The sequence below is a fragment of the Panthera uncia genome, chromosome F2 (assembly GCF_023721935.1).
Source record: "Panthera uncia isolate 11264 chromosome F2, Puncia_PCG_1.0, whole genome shotgun sequence".
Taxonomy (NCBI): domain Eukaryota; kingdom Metazoa; phylum Chordata; class Mammalia; order Carnivora; family Felidae; genus Panthera; species Panthera uncia.
This window is the reverse complement of record NC_064812.1, coordinates 465,831-482,858: the sequence shown is the minus strand read 5'-3', so window position 1 is coordinate 482,858 and position 17,028 is coordinate 465,831. Positions and strand designations below refer to the sequence as shown.

General features: G+C 53.2%; 1 protein-coding gene across 3 annotated transcripts in view; it reads left to right on the top strand.

Annotated features, from left to right (window-relative positions):
• Window positions 1-6,869: 6,869 nt before the first annotated feature.
• Window positions 6,870-17,028, top strand: part of ADCK5 (aarF domain containing kinase 5) — a 17,799-nt gene continuing 7,640 nt past the window's right edge. For 2 of the 3 annotated variants that reach the window (XM_049632744.1, XM_049632742.1), the window contains exons 1-3: window positions 6,871-6,964; window positions 15,073-15,179; window positions 15,991-16,140. In XM_049632744.1, coding sequence (XP_049488701.1) covers window positions 6,953-6,964; window positions 15,073-15,179; window positions 15,991-16,140 — 269 coding nt within the window. In that variant the 5' untranslated portion in view covers window positions 6,871-6,952. Of the gene's footprint in view, window positions 6,965-15,072; window positions 15,180-15,990; window positions 16,141-17,028 lie in introns of all 3 variants that reach the window. The other variant, XM_049632743.1, reaches the window with a different exon arrangement.

Genomic DNA, 17,028 nt, shown 5'->3' with positions numbered 1-17,028 from the left:
ATAAAGCAGCTGATAACAAACATAAAGTAAGCAATCAATCGTAACACAATAATAGTAGGGGACTTCAACACCCCACTTATGTCAATGCACGACTCATCCAAATAGAAAATCAACAAGGAAATAATGACTTTGAAGACACATTGGACCAGACGAATCTAACAGATATAGTCAGAACACTTCATCTTAAAAGGGTAGAATACACATTCTTTTCTTTTTCTTCTTTAATTTACATCCAAGTTAGTTAGCATATAGTGCAACAATGATTTCAGGAGTAGATTCCTTAATGCCCCTTACCCATTTAGTCCATCCTCCCTCCAACAAGCCCTCCAGCAACTCTTTGTTTGTTCTCTATATTTAAGAGTCTCTTATGTTTTGTCCCCTCCCTATTTTTATATTTCTTTTGCTTCCTTCCTTTATGTTCATCTGTTTTGTATCTTAAATTCCTCATACTAGTGAAGTCATATGATATTTGTCTTTCTCTGACTTTGCTTAGCATAATACCCTCTAGTTTTATCCACGTAGTTGCAAATGGTGAGATATCATTCTTTTTTATTGGTGAGTAATACTCCATTGTATATAGATACCACATCTTCTTTATCCATTCATCAGTCAATGGGCATTTGGGCTCTTTCTATACTTTGGCTATTATTGATAGCACTGCTATAAACATGGGAGTGCATGTGCCCCTTCGAATCAGCACAGCTGTATCCCTTGGATAGTTACCTAGTAGTGCAATTGCTGGGTTTAGGGTAGTTCTATTTTTAATTTTTTTGAGGAACCTCCAGACTGTTTTCCAGAGTGGCCGCACCAGTTTGCATTCCCACCAACAATGCAAAAGATATCCTCTTTCTCCGCATCCTCGCCAACATCTGTTGTTGCCTGACTTGTTAATGTTAGCCATTCTGACAGGTGTGAAGTGATATCTCATTGTGGTTTTGATTTGTATTTCCCTGATGATGAGTGATGATAAGCATTTTTTCATGTGTTGGTTGGCTATCTGGATGTCTTGTTTGGAGAAGTGTCTATTCATGTCTTTTGCCCATTTCTTCACTGTATTATTTGTTTTTTGGGTGTTGAGTTTCATAAGTTCTTTATAGATTTTGGATACTAACCCTTTATCTGGTACGTCGTTTGCAAATATCTTCTCCCATTCTGTCAGTTGCCTTTTAGTTTTGCTGATTGTTTCCTTCGCTGTGCAGAAGCTTTTTATTTTGATGAGGTCCCAATAGTTCATTTTTGCTTTTGTTTCCCTTGCCTCTGGAGACGTGTTGAGTAAGAAGTTGCTGCGAGCAAGATCAAAGAGGTGTTTGCCTGCTTTCTTCTTGAGGATTTTGATGGCTTCCTGTCTTACATTTAGGCCTTTCATCCATTTTGAGGTTATTTTTGTGTCTGGTGTAAGGAAGTGGTCCAGATTCATTCTTCTGTGTGTCGCTGTCCAGTTTTCCCAGCACCACTTGCTGAAGAGACTGTCTTTATTCCATTGGATATTCTTTCCTGCTTTGTCAAAGATTAGTTGGCCATACATTTGTGGGTCCATTTCTGGGTTCTCTATTGTGTTCCATTGATCTGAGTGTCTGTTTTTGTGCTAGTACCATACTGCCTTGATGATTACAGCTTTGCAATACAGCTGAAGTCCAGGATTGTGATGCCTCCTGCTTTGGTTTTCTTTTTGAAGATTGCTTTGGCTATTCGGGGTCTTTTCTGGTGCCATACAAATCTTAGGATTGTTTGTTCTAGCTCTGTGAAGAATGCTGGTGTTATTTTGATAGGGATTGCAATATACATTCTTTTCAAGTGCACACGGAACATTCTCCAGAATAGATCACATGTTAGGCCACAAAACAAGTCTCAACAAATTCAAAGAGATTGAAGTCATATCATGCATCTTTTGCAACCAAAAGAAATCAACCACAAGAAAAAATCTGGAAAGAGCACAGACACATGGAAGCTAAATAACATGCTGCTAAACAAGGAGTGGGCCAACTAAGAGAGCAGAGAGGAAATCACAAACTACATGGAGACAAATAAAAATGAACACACAATTGTCCAAAATCTTTGGGATGCAGCAAAACTGATCTAAGAGGAAGAGGGAAGTTTATAGCAATACAGGCTTACATCAAGAAGCAAGAAAAATCTCAAATAAACAACCTAATTTTACACCTGAAATAGCTAGAAACAGAAGAACAGAGACCAAAACAAATATGAGGAAGAAAATAATACAGCAAAAATAAATGAAACAGAAACTAAAAAAATCAAGTGAACAGGAGCTGGTTCTTTGAAAAGATCAACAAAATTGAGAAAACTTTAGCCACACTCAAAAAAAAAAAAAAAAGACTCAAAACCCTCCTCGGATTCTGGGCCTTACAGAAGGTAGTCAGGAAGACTCACTTCCTAGCAGGTTCAGGAATGTAGAAATTCACCCAACTAATAGGTATTGTGTTTCGCACCTTGGGAGAATAATAGAGACTTTTGAAACTTCACTCCGAGATTTCTTATGAAAACTTCCAGCAAAGCAAATCTATGGTTTAACACTTGTTACACCCACATAAATGACTGGATCACACTTACTAAGACCAGCCTCATTTTATGGCCCAGAGTGATCTTATTTGAAAAAAAAAATTTTTAAGTTTATTTATTTATTTTTGAGAGTGAGAGGAAACACAAGCAGGGGAGGAGTAGAGGGAGAGGGAGAGAGACAGAATCCCAAGCAGGCTCTGCACCATCAGCGCAGGGCCCACCTTGGGGCTTGAACTCATGAACCACAAGATCATGACCTGAGCTGAAACCACGAGTCAGACGCTTAACTGACAGAGCTTCCCAGGCACTCCTTATTTATTTTTTTAAATGTTTATTTTTGGGGGCCTGGGTGGCTCAGTCAGACCTCTGACTTGATTTCAGCCCAGGTCACAAACTCACAGTTTGTGGGTTTGAGCCCCGCATGGGGCTCTGTGCTGACAGTGCGGAGCCTGCTTGGAATTCTCTCTCTCTCTCTCTCTCTCTCTCTCTCTCTGCCCCCCCCCCACTCATGTGCATGCACACATGAGCGTGCGCTCTCTCTCTCTTGAAAATTTTTAAAATATTTATTTATTTTTGAGAGAGAGCACAAGTGGGGGAGGTGCAGAGAGAAAGGAGGACAGAGGATCCGAAGAGGGCTCTGTGCGACAGCAGTGAGCCTGTTGTGGGGCTCAAACTCACTAACGGTGAGATCATGACCTGAGCTGAAGTCGGATGCTCAACCAACTGAGCCACCCATGTGTCCCATGAAAAAAATAAATTGTTTTTAATTGGAAGTTGGGAGGAGACAGTAATAAGCACTCTAAATTTTGGAATAAACAAAATGTATTAGTACCATGTAATAAATACCATGAGATCATGTATAATCACGAGATCATGTATAAATGTAATAAATACCGTGAGATCATGACCTGAGCTGAGATCAAGAGACACTCAAGCGACTGAGCCACCCAGGTGCCCCACATTAGTGGTATTTCTAACAGAAAACCACACCTGGTTAGAGTCCACCTTTCTGGATTATTTGATTCTGATTCTGCCAGATCTACCTCTCATCCCCTCGGAGCGATCTTACAGCTCTCTAAATCGTAGATGACCAACAACAATGCAGACATTTCGTTTTCATAGATTTGTGAATAAATGTGGTTCGGTGGAGATTCAATTGCTTTTTTGTGTGTGGAAAATGCCAATCTCCATCTGTGTTTAAATTCATTTCAAAAAATGTAAATGTCATAAACACTTTATTTTACAGATTATAAAACTGAATTTTAAAAACAAACAAACAGGGGCACCTGGCTGGCTCAGTTGGTAGAGTGTGTGACTCTTGATCTTTGGGTTGTGAGTTCGAGCCCCATGTTGGCTGTAAAAGTTACTTAAAAATATATTTTAAATGAATAAATAAAAGAAAAAATTCATTTCATCATCTCTTTACTCCACATAAACTTGTGGGTTTTGAATTTCTTTTGAATCTGTAGTCACTTCCTTGTTCTCTCATTAGTTAAGAGTTTAGTAAACCTTTGACACACTGTACTGGTTTTTTAGGAATGATGAATCAGGTGCACCTGGGTGGCTCAGTCGGTTAAGCATCTGACTTCGGCTCAGGTCATGATCTCACAGCTCCTGGGTTCTAGCCCCACATCGGACTCTGTGCTGACAGCTCAGAGCCTGAATCCTGCTTCGGATTCTGTGTCTCCCTCTCTCTCTGGCCCTCCCTTGCTCGCACTCTGTCTCTCTCTCAAAAATAAATAAACATTAAACATTAAAAAAAAAAAAAGGAATGATGAAACAAATCACCACAAACTTGGTGGCTTACAATGACAGAAATTTATTCCATGAGAGTGCTGGAAGCCAGAGACCTGAAATCAAGGTGTTGACAGGGCTGGCTCTTTCTGGATGTTGAGGCAGACCCCGTTCCAAGGCCCTTCCCTGCTTATGGTGTTGCCAGCGATCCTGGGCGTCCCTTGGTTCGTGGCCACATCGCTCTGTCTCCAACTCTGCCTTCACATCGGCTTCTCCCTGTGTCTCAGGTCTCTTTCTCTCTTCTAAAGACACCAGCCACTGGACTTAGAGCCCATCCTCCTCCAGGATGATCTCATCAGGAGAACCTTACCTCAATTACATCCGTAACACCCCTATTTCCAAATAAAGTCCTATCACAAAATGCAGAGGTCAGGACCTGGACCTGTCTTTTGCAGGAACACTGTTCAGTTATCAGATACGTGTTCGTTTATGTTTGTGTGAGAGTCATGCTTCTTAGTAAATCCATTAAAAAACAACAACAGTTTTGTAGGCTCAAAGGCCTGGGAACACAGGGCTGCTGGGAGATTTGGGAGATGTGCTTGGCATGGGGGACTGACGGACAGCACTGGAGTGGACCGTGTCTGCGGTTTGGGTGGACCAGGAGTAGTGGTCACTTGGTAGAAGGTTTTCTTGTTCCTGGGACCCAGCTGCCTCAGTTTTGGGGAAATAACTTCACATAGCACCACCAGGGGTAGAGCCCCCCATTCAGTCCAGGTGCCTGTGCCTGGAACAGGAGCCCCAGTCAGTACTAGGGTCCTTTGATGTGGCAACAGAACAGAGGTCATTCCTTTGTGAGTCTGGGGAGTGGTAACTGGCTGTCCCTTGTTTCCCAAAAGTGGACAAGAAAGCCCCTCACCCACCTCCACTCCCAGCCCCAGGGCAGGTGGCCCAGGCTTCCTGAGTGTCCATGTCCGAGCTCATGTTGCTACTCTCAGCCTTGCTAGGGTCACTTCTCAGACACCCCGGGAGCATTTCCATATGGGGTAACTCCTGGACCTGTTTCATTAAACATTATGGGGTTAGGTGAGGAGGCTGAATGTGGGCAACTGGGAACATTCCAGAAAGCCTGGCCTTGCGAGGGGCTCAAGTTCCACTGTCAGGCCATGGCCTGGACTCCAGGGATGCGGTGGTGAAGACTGTCTTCCTGGCAAGGCAGACAAAACAACAACAACGACGACGACAACAGCAACAACAAAACAGTGAAGGCAGCTGTCTGTGTTCGGCCAGAGTATGGAGCCCAGCATTTGTCATACTGCGGACAACGGGAACAAGGTGCTTCTGGATAGCGAGCCATGTTGTAGCAGAAGAGACCTGGGGTGGTGTGTCCCGTGGCCGGAGACGCTGGCTTCACTTGGCCCAGGGGTAGCGACAAAAAGCAGGCACCATTGGGCTGGACGGGGAGGAACTACGAGGAGAGGGAGGAACCAGGTGGGAGGAGAGGGGGCCGTGCTGGAGGAAAGGATCAATGTGGGAGGAAGGGGAGGAGCTGCCAGGTGGGATCGGCCAACGTGGAGAAAGCTTTCAGGGCAGTCCACGTGACGGTGGGGCTAGCAGGTGTGCAGCAAGGGACACAGGCCCAGGGCGGCCGCTGCTGGACAGCCAGGCAGCTGGAGGCTTCGTCCCCGAGTCCCCGACCTCGAGGGGCGTGGCTGCTGAGAGGAGGTGCCGGGAGGGGGGCGGCGCGAGCTCTGCGCTGAGGCGGCCTTTGGGGAAGCTCCGCTGGGTGGTAGCAGGCTGGGGTACCGGGGAGGCGGGGTTTTGACTGCCTGAGGAGGGAACCCCGAGCGAGTGGGGTTACCCTGGCAGGGGTGAGAGGAGGGAGGAGGAGCACCGACCCGGGCTCAGAGGGCCTTTGAGGGGAGGGGACGGGGTCCTGCCTTGCCATCCGGGCCGGCTGGCGGGCGGGTGCGGGAGGAAGAAGACTGCCCCGTGGGCCTTGCCTGCCCTGTGCGCCCCAATGCCGGCGTGTTGGACTGCCCGCCTTCCCTGACGCCCCGCACACAGCAGGCGCTCCGAGGCATCCCCGGCTTGGGTCCAAGGAACAAGGGCATTGCACGGAACAAGGAGCTGCCTCGGCAACTCAGTCACAGCCTCATTTTGCAGCGAGGAAAGCGAGCCGCAAAGCAGTTTCACCCTAACCCGTGGCACAGCTGTGCTGAGCTGGCGGGACGCCCCTCCCCGCCCCACCGGCGGGGCTCCGGCTCTCTGAGCAGCGACCCCCTGCCCGCCATGCGCTCCCATCTCCCTCCGGCGTCCGCCCACGCTGTGAGTTCCTGGGGAGCGAGTGCGCAGACCTCCCCGAGCCTCAGCTTCCATCCGGGTGGGAGAAGACCCCCCACTCCCCGTCCCGAGCGGCAGTGAGCCCTGACCCGGTAATTGCCTGTCCGACTGGCCGCCGCCGCCCGGGCCGCGTCCTCCCCGGCCCAGGCGCCTGGCGCTGTCCAAGCCCTAAAGCCAGCTCACGGGCGCCGCCAGGAGGCGCTGCTCCGCCGCGGAGGCCAGCACGCGGGGGCGTGGCCTCGGGCTCCGCCCACCGCCTTCGGGGCGGGGCGCGCGTGCGCCCTGCTCCCCGCCTCGCGGGGACTGCTGGGCCGGAAGACGCGAGTCTGCGGCCAGCGGGAGCCGAGCGGCGGCCTGGAAGATGTGGCGGCCGGTGAGTTGTCCCCCCGCGCGGGCGCCACAGATCCCGTCAGTCTCCGTCCGGAGCCCTCGGAGCCACCCCAGAGCCGCCCCGTCCTGGGCGCCGTCAGGGACCCTCACAACCCACCGACCTTTCCTCCCCGCCCCGGGACCGTCGCTCCCACCTGTCAGGGTCCCTCCCCCCACACCCCCCCTCCCCGGGACCCTGACTCCGTGCCCGGCAGGGGCCCCCAGGGCTCTCGGGGGCGTCCTTCACATCTCTCAGAGGCCCTGTTCCTCAGGGTAAAAGCCCCTAGGCTGTGTTGGGAGATGCTGGGTACCACCTAGGAGCCCGAGCCCACCGCAGAGCCCTCTCCTCTCGCCGGAAGCACGTGTGCTGGGTTAGGGACCCGCCTCGGAGACAACCTCTAAATCGTATCCCCTCGTGGACACCGCTGTCCAGAGACACAACTTTTCCCAGGGCAGTCTGCCCTGGCTTCCTGGACTGATGGACACCCTTCCTACCCCTCACTGCTTCATCTCTGCCAGAATCCCAGACCGGAGTCCCCGTCTTTCCTTCTGCCTGCTCCCCTGGGAACCCTGCCCCTGGCCACCAAGCCACCTGAGACCGTCCTGAGTGACGCCTGCCCCCGGCTTGTGAGGAGATGAGAGGACTCTGGGGAGTGCAGGGGCCGCGATGTCTCCGGTGGGCTGACAGCGGCCCTGGCTCGGAGGCGGTCTGTCCCCCACCCCCACCCAGGCTTCCGCCTGGCCCTCGGCTGTCCTGCCAACGCGGTGCTGCTGGAGTTCTGTCTTGGTTGGGCCTCCCATTGTGTTGTATATGCAGTTAGGACGGGCACCGTTTAAACCGGCTGTCACGATCACTGACCCAGGTCCTAGCCACGGCCTCCCCAGGGATCTGGGCTTTTCGTCAGAGGGCTTAGAGCTGAAGACACCTTCACCTTGGAGCTTTGCGCAGAGCTTGTGTTCGTCCAGTGAGCCTAGCCGTGTCGGCGTCGTGCCTTGCCAGGAGTGGCTGCCCTGCGCAGGCGTTGTAGTCTGAGGTGGAACAGGGTTAGTCCGAGTCAGGCAGAGAGACGCCGAGTGGGCCTGGGCACAGCACTTTACAGCTTACAGAGCTTCTGCACGTAGTCGGGTCACTTAATCCGGCAGCCTAAGGAGCAGGCAGGCAGGCGTCAGCTTCTGACCAGGGGCTGCTCACAGCCGCCAAGTGGAGCAGAGCCCATTCAGCTTCTGGGTCCTGACTGGTGCCAAGAGGCCACAGACCCTTGGAAAAGAAAGGGCAGGCTGTTCGTGGCCCTCAGAGCCCTCTCCAGTCTCACTTCCTACCCACGGGAACACTGCTGTGCCTTGGTTTCCTCCCTGCTGGAAACTGCCCAGGTTCTCGTCACCTCTAGTTTTTCTGTCTTAGGGCCTCATCGTGAGGTTCAGCAGTTGCTTCTTAGCGCTATGGGCTGGGTCGCCTGCAGTGACCTTTCATCTGCTAATCTGATCGACAGGGTGCTAGAAAAACAGGCACCTCAGCTTGTCTTTGACTTTGGAATATCTGTCTGGTTCTCACTACTGAGAGCTTTTTGTTGCTGTTGCTACTTTATAGGTTGTTAGCTGAGTTCCAGATGAACACTGTGTCTGCAGGCAGGCTGTGCACACGCTCTAAGAAAGCATGAGAGGCTGGGGTAGAGGAGGCCCAGTTCAGCTCATGCAAACTGGAAGGCTCTGAAGTGGTGGCCGTTGAGACACGCGTGCGCCAGGACTGTCCCAGGCAAGCCAGGGCATGTGGCCGCCCTGGTGAGAAGGCCTGGGGGGGGGGGGTGGATATTCTGGGGAGCCACAGCTCTCTCTCTTCCTGTTTGCTGGTGTGTCCTGGTGCCCAAGCTCTGGGTGGTTTGGGTTATATGTGATGTGGTGGCAGTTGTCCTGGTTCCTCGAAGATCTGGCTGCAGATTCTGCCCTGTGTTTATAGCCACATGACTTCTTTGGGCTTTGGGGATGTCTCTTGGGTGATGGGGATAGTTTGAGGAGTACTGGGCATCCCAAACTGGAGGGAGCCAGGTTCTGGAATGTGCCTGTGGACCCTGGTGGGGGCTCTGGAGTTGTCAGCATGAGGCCTCATGCTGACAGAGCCGGGCTGCTGTCATCTCTTACCTGACTGTGCATATTGCTCACCTAGCATCCAAGGCTGGGCCATGTGGGGGTGCTAGTTCGTTCTGTGCTTAGTACCGTTTGTCTCAATTCAACAAGCCTTCCTCGAGTTCCTGCTTTATCTAACAGGCACTGCACTAGATCCTAGAAGCACAGAGATGATAGAGAGGTGAGCCCTGCACAGTCTGGTGGGGGGCAGAGACTATAAGCTAACAGTCACACTCCAGTGTGACAAGGACAGCGGGAGAGGTGTGTGCAAGGTGCAGAGGTGGATGGGGGGATGACAGACAGGACTGATGAATTTAGGGTCTGGCGAAGGGTGTTCCAGGCAGAATAGCAGCCTGGACAAAGGCCTGGGCCTGGTGCTGCGTGGGCTGTCTGGGGTCCACCAGAGGGATCTTTGTTATGGGAAGGTGACTGAGGAGTCACTCCTGCTGCAGCGGCATCTAAGAAAACAGAAAACTGTTACTGGGGGCTATGGCTGGGCTGTTACCTTTCTGGCCTCACCCACCCTGAAGCTTGGGGTGCAGCCAGGGCCTTGTGCTTTAGTAATAAATGTGTTATTTATTACTATGTACTCAGTAATAAAAGATAATTCAGATTTAGCATTCTCCTCCGTGAAAGAACACGAGCGCGGCCCCTCCCGCTCAGCGCTCACAGGGCCATCCGGAGGGTCTGGTCTTCTGGGGAGTCTGGGGTCAGCCCCTGGTCTTCAGGCAGCCACGCCTGGTGCTGGCAGGCTGCATTCCCGGCCAGCCCTTGCTTCGGCCCCCGAGTCGTGAGGCCTTTTGCTCTGTGCCTCCAGTTCATTGGCTGGAATAGCTCCCTGATCATTCCCTTCCCTTCTGAAAGCTGATGTCTCAGAATAATCATTGTCCATCGGCTTCGGGCATTTTCTTGCTTCGCCTGCAGTGGTGCAGCCTCTGAACCAATGAACCCATCGGAACTCTTCTGCCCTCTCACTTTGCTCATACCCTTCTCCAGTTAACTAAAGCATTTCTGCATATTCTGTATATAACCGATCTCCACGTTTTACACATGTTGGAAATAGTCTCTCTTATCTTCTTGGCTAACCGCTTTTCTTCCTTGTGAAAAAGCAGTAAGAGGCTGATGATCTTTTAATATAAGTAGTTCACTTTAATCTAGCAGGTATGTACTTCTTCATGTTAGGTGGTGTGGGCTTGTGGGGACAAGGCTGCTGGCAGGAGAGTAAGGGCATGGGGACCCACAGGTGGCATGGCACAGGAAGGCTGTGGAGAGTAGCTTCTCCTTGACCCCAGCGTGACCTCAGCATGCCCATCTGCCTGGCCTGTCGTGTGGGCTGGGCACTGTGCAGAGTGCTTTGCAAATGTCAGTTCACTTGTCCTGTATGTTAATAGTACAGTGGTCCTGGCTTTACAGATGGGGAAACTAAGGTACAGAGAGGGAAGTAACTTACCCACACACACTGCACAGATAGCATTTGCTGGAGCCTGCATCCCAGTTAACAGGCTCAGAAGTCCGGGTTCATAGTCTGCCCCGGCTCCTCAGCCTTGGCTCCGCCTGAGTCTCTAGGGCAGGGCCACCCTGGGCACTGGGTGGTGTCGAGCAGTGTCCCTGGCCTCCACCCATTCAATACCGAGAGCACCCCTTTCCCCAGGTTGTGACAGCTAAGAGTGTCTCCAAACAGTGCCAGCCGTCCTGGGCACACAGTCGTCCCCGGTGAGCACCCCTGCCCTGCACCAGCTGCCTCATCTTCAAAATGCCACCTTCCTCAGACGCGGAGAGAAAGGAACCCTTGGACACTATTGGTGGGAATGCAAACTGGTGCAGCCACTGTGGAAAACAGTGTGGAGGTTCCTCAGAAAGTTAAAAATAGAACCACCCTCCCATCCAGTAATTGCACTGCTAGCTATTTTCCCTCCAAAATACAGGAACACTAATTCACAGGGACACATACACCCCGGTGTTTATTGCAGCGTATTTGCAGTAGCCAAGATCCGGGAGCAGTTGTAGTGTCCACCGACTGATGACTGGGTAAAGAAGATGTGCGCACGTGCGAACACACACACACGCACACACACGCACACACACCAGAATATTACTCGGCCACAAAAAGGAATGAAATCTTGCCATGTGCAACAACACGGATAGAGCTAGAGAGTAATAATGCTAAACAAAGTAAGTCAGTCAGAGGAAGACATACTGTGTGATTCCACTCACGTGGAATTTCAGAAACAGAACAAATACGAGGGGGAAAAGACAAACCCAAATATAGACTCTGCACTCCGGAGAACACACTGCTGGCCACCAGAGGGGGTGGGGGATGGGGGAAGCGGTGCACTTGGGATGAGCACTGGGTGGCCTATGGAGGTGCTGAGTCCTATCCTACACCTGAAGCTGATCCGACCTGGTGTGTTAACCATACCGAAACTAAAATAAACTTTAAAAAATGCATGACAATAACATAAAAGTCAGGAAGGTTAAAAATAGAATTGAAAGTGTATAAAAGTATTTCCATTTGGAGGAGGTGGTAAAAGTATTTGGGACTATATTTCAAATAGAGAATTCATAGTTTAGTCATTTGTGTTAACTACACAAAGCTTTGTAAGTGATTGCAACCAACTAAAAGTTTATAAAGGAAACGATAGAATAATTAAAAAGGTAAAAAGTTAAGTCAAAAAACAAAAACAGGGACCCTTGGGTGGCTCAGTTGGCTGAGCATCTGACTTTGAGATCAGGGCATAATCTCAAGGTTTGTGAGTTCGAGCCCCGCATCAGATCCTCTGTCTCCCTCTTTTTGCCCCGCCCCTGCTTGCAAGCATGTGTGCTCTCTCTCCCTCTCTCAAAAATAAATAAACATTTAAAAAATAAATTTAAAAAAACCACAAAAACAATGCCACCTTCCTGGCTGGGACTTGGAGCATCATAGCAGCTTTGATCATGAGGAAGTTTAAATATCGGGACACCCTCTGACAGAACGCTGCCACATCGTTAATTGTCCAGTTACTGGCCACCTAGATCCACCCGTTTTTAATATCCTGCCCTAGTTGTTCTTATTTTTGTTTGAAATTGTGTATTTTGTTGTCATTGGACCAATTGAAAGTAGGTTGCAGACATAAACAGTCTCTAAACATTCCAGCGTGCATGCCCTCAACAAGAACATTCTCGCTTAATCGTGCCTAAAGATGTGAACAATAATCCTGTAATGTCTGTCCGTATTCTGACTTGCTCATTTTCCCAGAAGTGTGTTTGCAGGCGCCTTTTTTTAGCCTGAAGTGCGTCGTCGCGGTATCGTGTCTGTTTAGCCTCTCGATCTAGAAGTCTTCCCGCTTTTTTTTCTTGAGACTTTTTTTTTTAACTTCTTGTTATAAAAACTGGAAAGTATTTACAGAAGTAGAGGTAATTAATAAATGGCTGTGCCCAGCACCAGTATTCCCAACTCATGGGTCCTAACGACTTTCTGAAGAGAGCAGGCTGTTTAGAGAATGTCCCGCAGCCTGGATCTACTTGTTGGGTGTGCTCAGGGTCACTGATACTGAGTGCTGAGCTCCAGTGGCTGGCAGCTGGTGGCTGTTGTCAGTTCTTGCTCGGTGGGCTTGTCCTTACTCAGTGGGCTCACTGTCTTCCAGAGATCAGATTCCTAGCACAGCTCTCGCTGGCCAGAATTTCAGGCAGCTGGCGAGTGACGGCATCGCGACACTCCCAGGCTCTCAGGCACCAGCCTTGGGCCGTCTTGCCAGTCCCTCGCACTTGTCTTGAATCCACTTGGCTCCATCACCCGGCCCCCTCCTCATGGGCTGACCTCCCCAGCACATCGTCCAGTCCCTGCAGGAAAACCCCCAGGGCCCCTTGGGGTGCCCTGCCTGGCCCCAGCTCACCTTGCTCCCCGGTCTGGTCTTTTCGGGCAGCGGCCCCCCTCCCCGCTGTACCCGTGAGCATACAGTGTCTCCACGCGGACCTCTCCTCCCCAGAAGTGCCCTGTGCTCTCCTGGCTTCAGGCCTTCCCTGAACCCACATCCTCTGCATAGAAGACCGTCTTTGGTGTCCACGTGGAAGTCCCACTTGCTGCCGGGTCGTGGATCCCCCCTCCCTATGCCCTCACACTGTCCTTGTGACTTCCGGGCTTTGTCTACATTTGTCTGAGGTCCCCGGTCACCTGCAGGATCCAGTGTCATCCTGGGCGTCTCTGGCAGGGTTTGTTTGATGCGCACGTGTGCTAGAAGATGCGGGACCAGGGGAGGCGGACGATATCCGAAGACCTTGAAGGGAACAGGCGGGGGCCGGACGGAGCCTGGACAGAGCTGCGTCTGAGGGGAGTGTGCGGTCTGGGTGTGACAAACAAGGTGGGAGACCCTGGTGGGAACCACACATCCTGCAGGTACATACTAGTGTTCAGAGCAGCTGTCCCCCAGATGTCTGAGCTCACAGACGCCCATTCTCTGGGCTTCCTCTTCTGGTGAGCCTCAGCGTGGCCAAATCAGGTCACGTGGGCTGGAGGGCGGTGGGGGGGGGGGAGGTGCCCGGGGGGGGGGGGGGGCGGGCCATGCTGTCCCTTGCACAGAAAGCCTAGGGACTCTGCCTGCCCCCGTCCTTCTGCCTCTGGCCGCCTTTCTGGCCTCTGTGGGGTTTCCTTGAGCATCTGCACTCACTGCGTGTGGCCTTGCTGAGCAGAGGTTTCCTGTCAGCCTGCGTTCTCCTCTTGGGACAGTAGGTCACGGACCTTTTCCTTTGACTTTTGTGTTGTTTTGCAGTCCTTGAAATTGTCTTCAGGGCTGTGTGCATTGGCCAGAAAATGTTAGGAAAGTCAATTCCTTATTTGGGCCGGGCTTCATGATGATAACGTTAGCATCTGTGCCGTGGGTCATGACTTACTACGCACCACCTTTTCTTCCCTAAAAGGAGAATTTGCAGTTGGTAATTTGTGGTTGAGGAACTCTTATTTCATAATTAAAATAAGATCGAGAGAGCAAGGCCGTCGGGGCAGGAGAGCCATGAGGTTTCCGTGGCCACTGGAGTAAGCGGCCCCCAGGCAGTCCCCGCACTCTTTCTGGTTCGGTGCCTCTGCCCCGCTCCGGGTCCCTGCTTCTGGGTCCTGGCACGTGCTCTCAGAACAACTTTTTCCTGCTTCTGGTCTTCCACCTGAGAGTCTGACATCTGTCTTCCTCCCTCCGTCCCTCCCTCCCACCCTCCCTCCCTTCCTTCCTTTCTTCCTTTCCTTTATTTATTTATTTTGAGAGAGAGAGGCAGAGGCAGAGAGAGAAGGGATGGGGGGAGAGAGAATCCCAAGCAGGCTCCACGCTGTCAGCACAGAGCCCCACGCAGGCCCGAACCCACGAACTGCAAGATCATGACCTGAGCTTAAACTAAGAGTCGGATGCTTAACCGACTGAGCTACCCAGGTGCCCCCTGACATCTTTCTGATTGTGTGATGAAGTATTATTGATCTTTCCTTTAGAAATTAAGAATGACTTCCTGAGGCTGCTGGTCAGTGGGCAAACAGCAGAAAAAGAGTAAATCATAGGTCACAGGGCCCCAGTGGAGTGTCAGAGGCAGGGACTGAGGGGTGTCAGAGGCGGGCGTCATAGGTCCCAGGGCCCCAGTGGAGTGTCAGGCAGGGACTGAGGGGTGTCAGAGGCGGGCGTCATAGGTCCCAGGGCCCCAGTGGAGTGTCAGGCAGGGACTGAGGGGTGTCAGAGGCGGGGATGTCTCTAGTGACCTGTCGAGGTGCAGACTGTGTGTAGCCTTTCCTTGTCTCCTGTGATTCCCGGATCTTGGCCTTACTCGCGGGAGATGGGATGGTCTTTGCCTTCCTGAGTCAGACATGCAGGCCGGGCCCCACGCACAGGGCCCGGCAATGCTGACTTGCTTCGATGGCATATTTGGGTACCGGAAGGCACAGGTGCCCCTCAGATCCAGGCCTGGGAATGCCGGGGCAGCAGGAGGCTGGAGGGCGAGTTCTTGCCGCGTCTGACCCCTTGCCGCTCGCTCACCCTGCAGGCCCAGCTCTGCCGCGTCCACTCTGCCCTGCTGCGGAGTGGGCGGGAGCCCTGCCCGTCCCCTGCCACCTTCTTCAGGAGAAGCCTCAGGGTCCTGCCTGCAAGGTGGTGAGTTCTCCGCAGCCACAGGTGCCCTCGAGGGTGCGTGCTTCTTGCCAGGCAGGGAGGGAAGACCTGTCTCGTGTGGCCCAAGGCTGGGCTTCTCTGCTTCCGCCCCAAGACGGATCGTTTGCTCTTTGGTGAGGTGGCTCGGAACCCCCACCGCCAGGGCCCAGAGTTCGTGGGGCAGGACTCCCGGCCAGCGGCGGCCAGTAGACCGCAGCTAGAGCCGTGTGTTCTGAGAAGACAGAATGACCGGTCCAGGCCGGTGCAGGAGGGCGGGAGTGCCGTGGATGGGGCCACAGCCAGGGGTGGAAGCAGCAAGAAATGTGGGTGAGGGGGTTCCAGGCCTGGGGCCCGTGAGTGGGGTGGGGCAGCATTGAGGGGCGGTGTCAGGAGGCCGAATCCGGGCCTGGTGGAGCTGCTGCTTGGTGACCCTGGGGCAGACGTGTGACTGGATGCTGGGCTCCTGGCGGCCTCGCACCGTAGTAGCCGTCACCTGTGCGTGTTGCCCCACGCTGCTGTCTGACGCTCTGCCGTCTGGTTGGGCCGTCGTGGAGGTGACGGGCTATATATAGCTCCATACGGCGCGGGAGGCCCCGGTCCTGCGAGGGTCACAGCTCTGCCTGCGAGCTGCCTCCCATGTAGCCAAGGGGCCCCCTCCTGTGCTCAGCGGCCCCTCGGAGCCCGGCGTCCAAGGTGACCGGGAACACTCGAGTGTCCACGTGGGCACCTGGAACCCGTGTTAGCTGCAGAGCCGGGCCCCGGTGGGCAGGGGCAGGAGCGAAGTAACCTGAGCCACGTACCTGTCTCCCTCCAGGTCCCTGAGACCCCGGCCCCTGTGGAGGAAGGCGCTGTCTGCCACGGTGGTGGGGGTACCCCTGCTTCTTGGGATCCGCTATTTCACCGCAGAGCCTCAGGAGAAGAGAAGGATGAGGCTTCTAGTGGACGGTGTCGGGCGCTTCAGCAGGTAAAAGGGGCTGGGGGCGGCGCGGTTCCTCCCCGGCGCAGCCCCGTCCCGACACGACACGTGTGGGCTTGAGCTGGGGCCAGGAAGGGTTGGGGTTCCGCTCGGCGCTTGCAGGCTGCCTTCCAGGCGCCCTCGTGCCGCCGGCTGAAGCAGCTGAGCGCCGCAGGGTCCGCGTGGGCGAAGTGCCGGTGAGCCGCCCACACGGGCCGCACCTCTGCAGACCCTTCAGATCAGCTTTGACCAGTTGGGGGGAGGAGAGCTGGTGCCTCCCCTGCCTCAGGCTTCTGCCAGCTGGTGGGCAGACCGGCTGCTGCCACCACCGCCTCCTCCCCTCCTCCTCTCCCTCCTCGCCCCCCCTCCTCCTCCCCCTTCCCCCTCTCGTCCTTTCCCTCCTCCTGCCCCTCCTCCCCCTCCTCGCCCCCACTCCTCCCCCTCCCCCCTCGCCCCTCTCGTCCTCTCCCTCCTCCTCCCCCTCTTCCCCCTCTCGTCCTCTCCCTCCTCCTCCCCCTTCTCGCCCCCACGGAAAGCTGGCATCCAGAGAGGATTGGGGCTCCGAGAGGAGGGCTGTTATGCCTCCTCTACTCCCATTGGACTGGACTAGAGATGGACTGTGTCTGGTCATTAATATCAAGGGTGCCTTAAACTAAAGGCCCTTTTCATGCTCCCTTATGTCTCAGTGCAAGATTCTTGGAGGGAGGCAGTAAGGGTGATCTTCCTGTTGGAGCACCTTAGACATTTCTGCTGTTGGTCAGATCCAGGAGTTCCTACAGCCAGAAGTCCTGAGAAGCAGCTCTTGGCGTTGAGTGAAAGCTCCTCCTTCTAGCGAAACCCACCGTCGGGCTGGGCCGGGGGGTGCACGCGATTGCTCAGCGGAGCGGCTCACAGGAG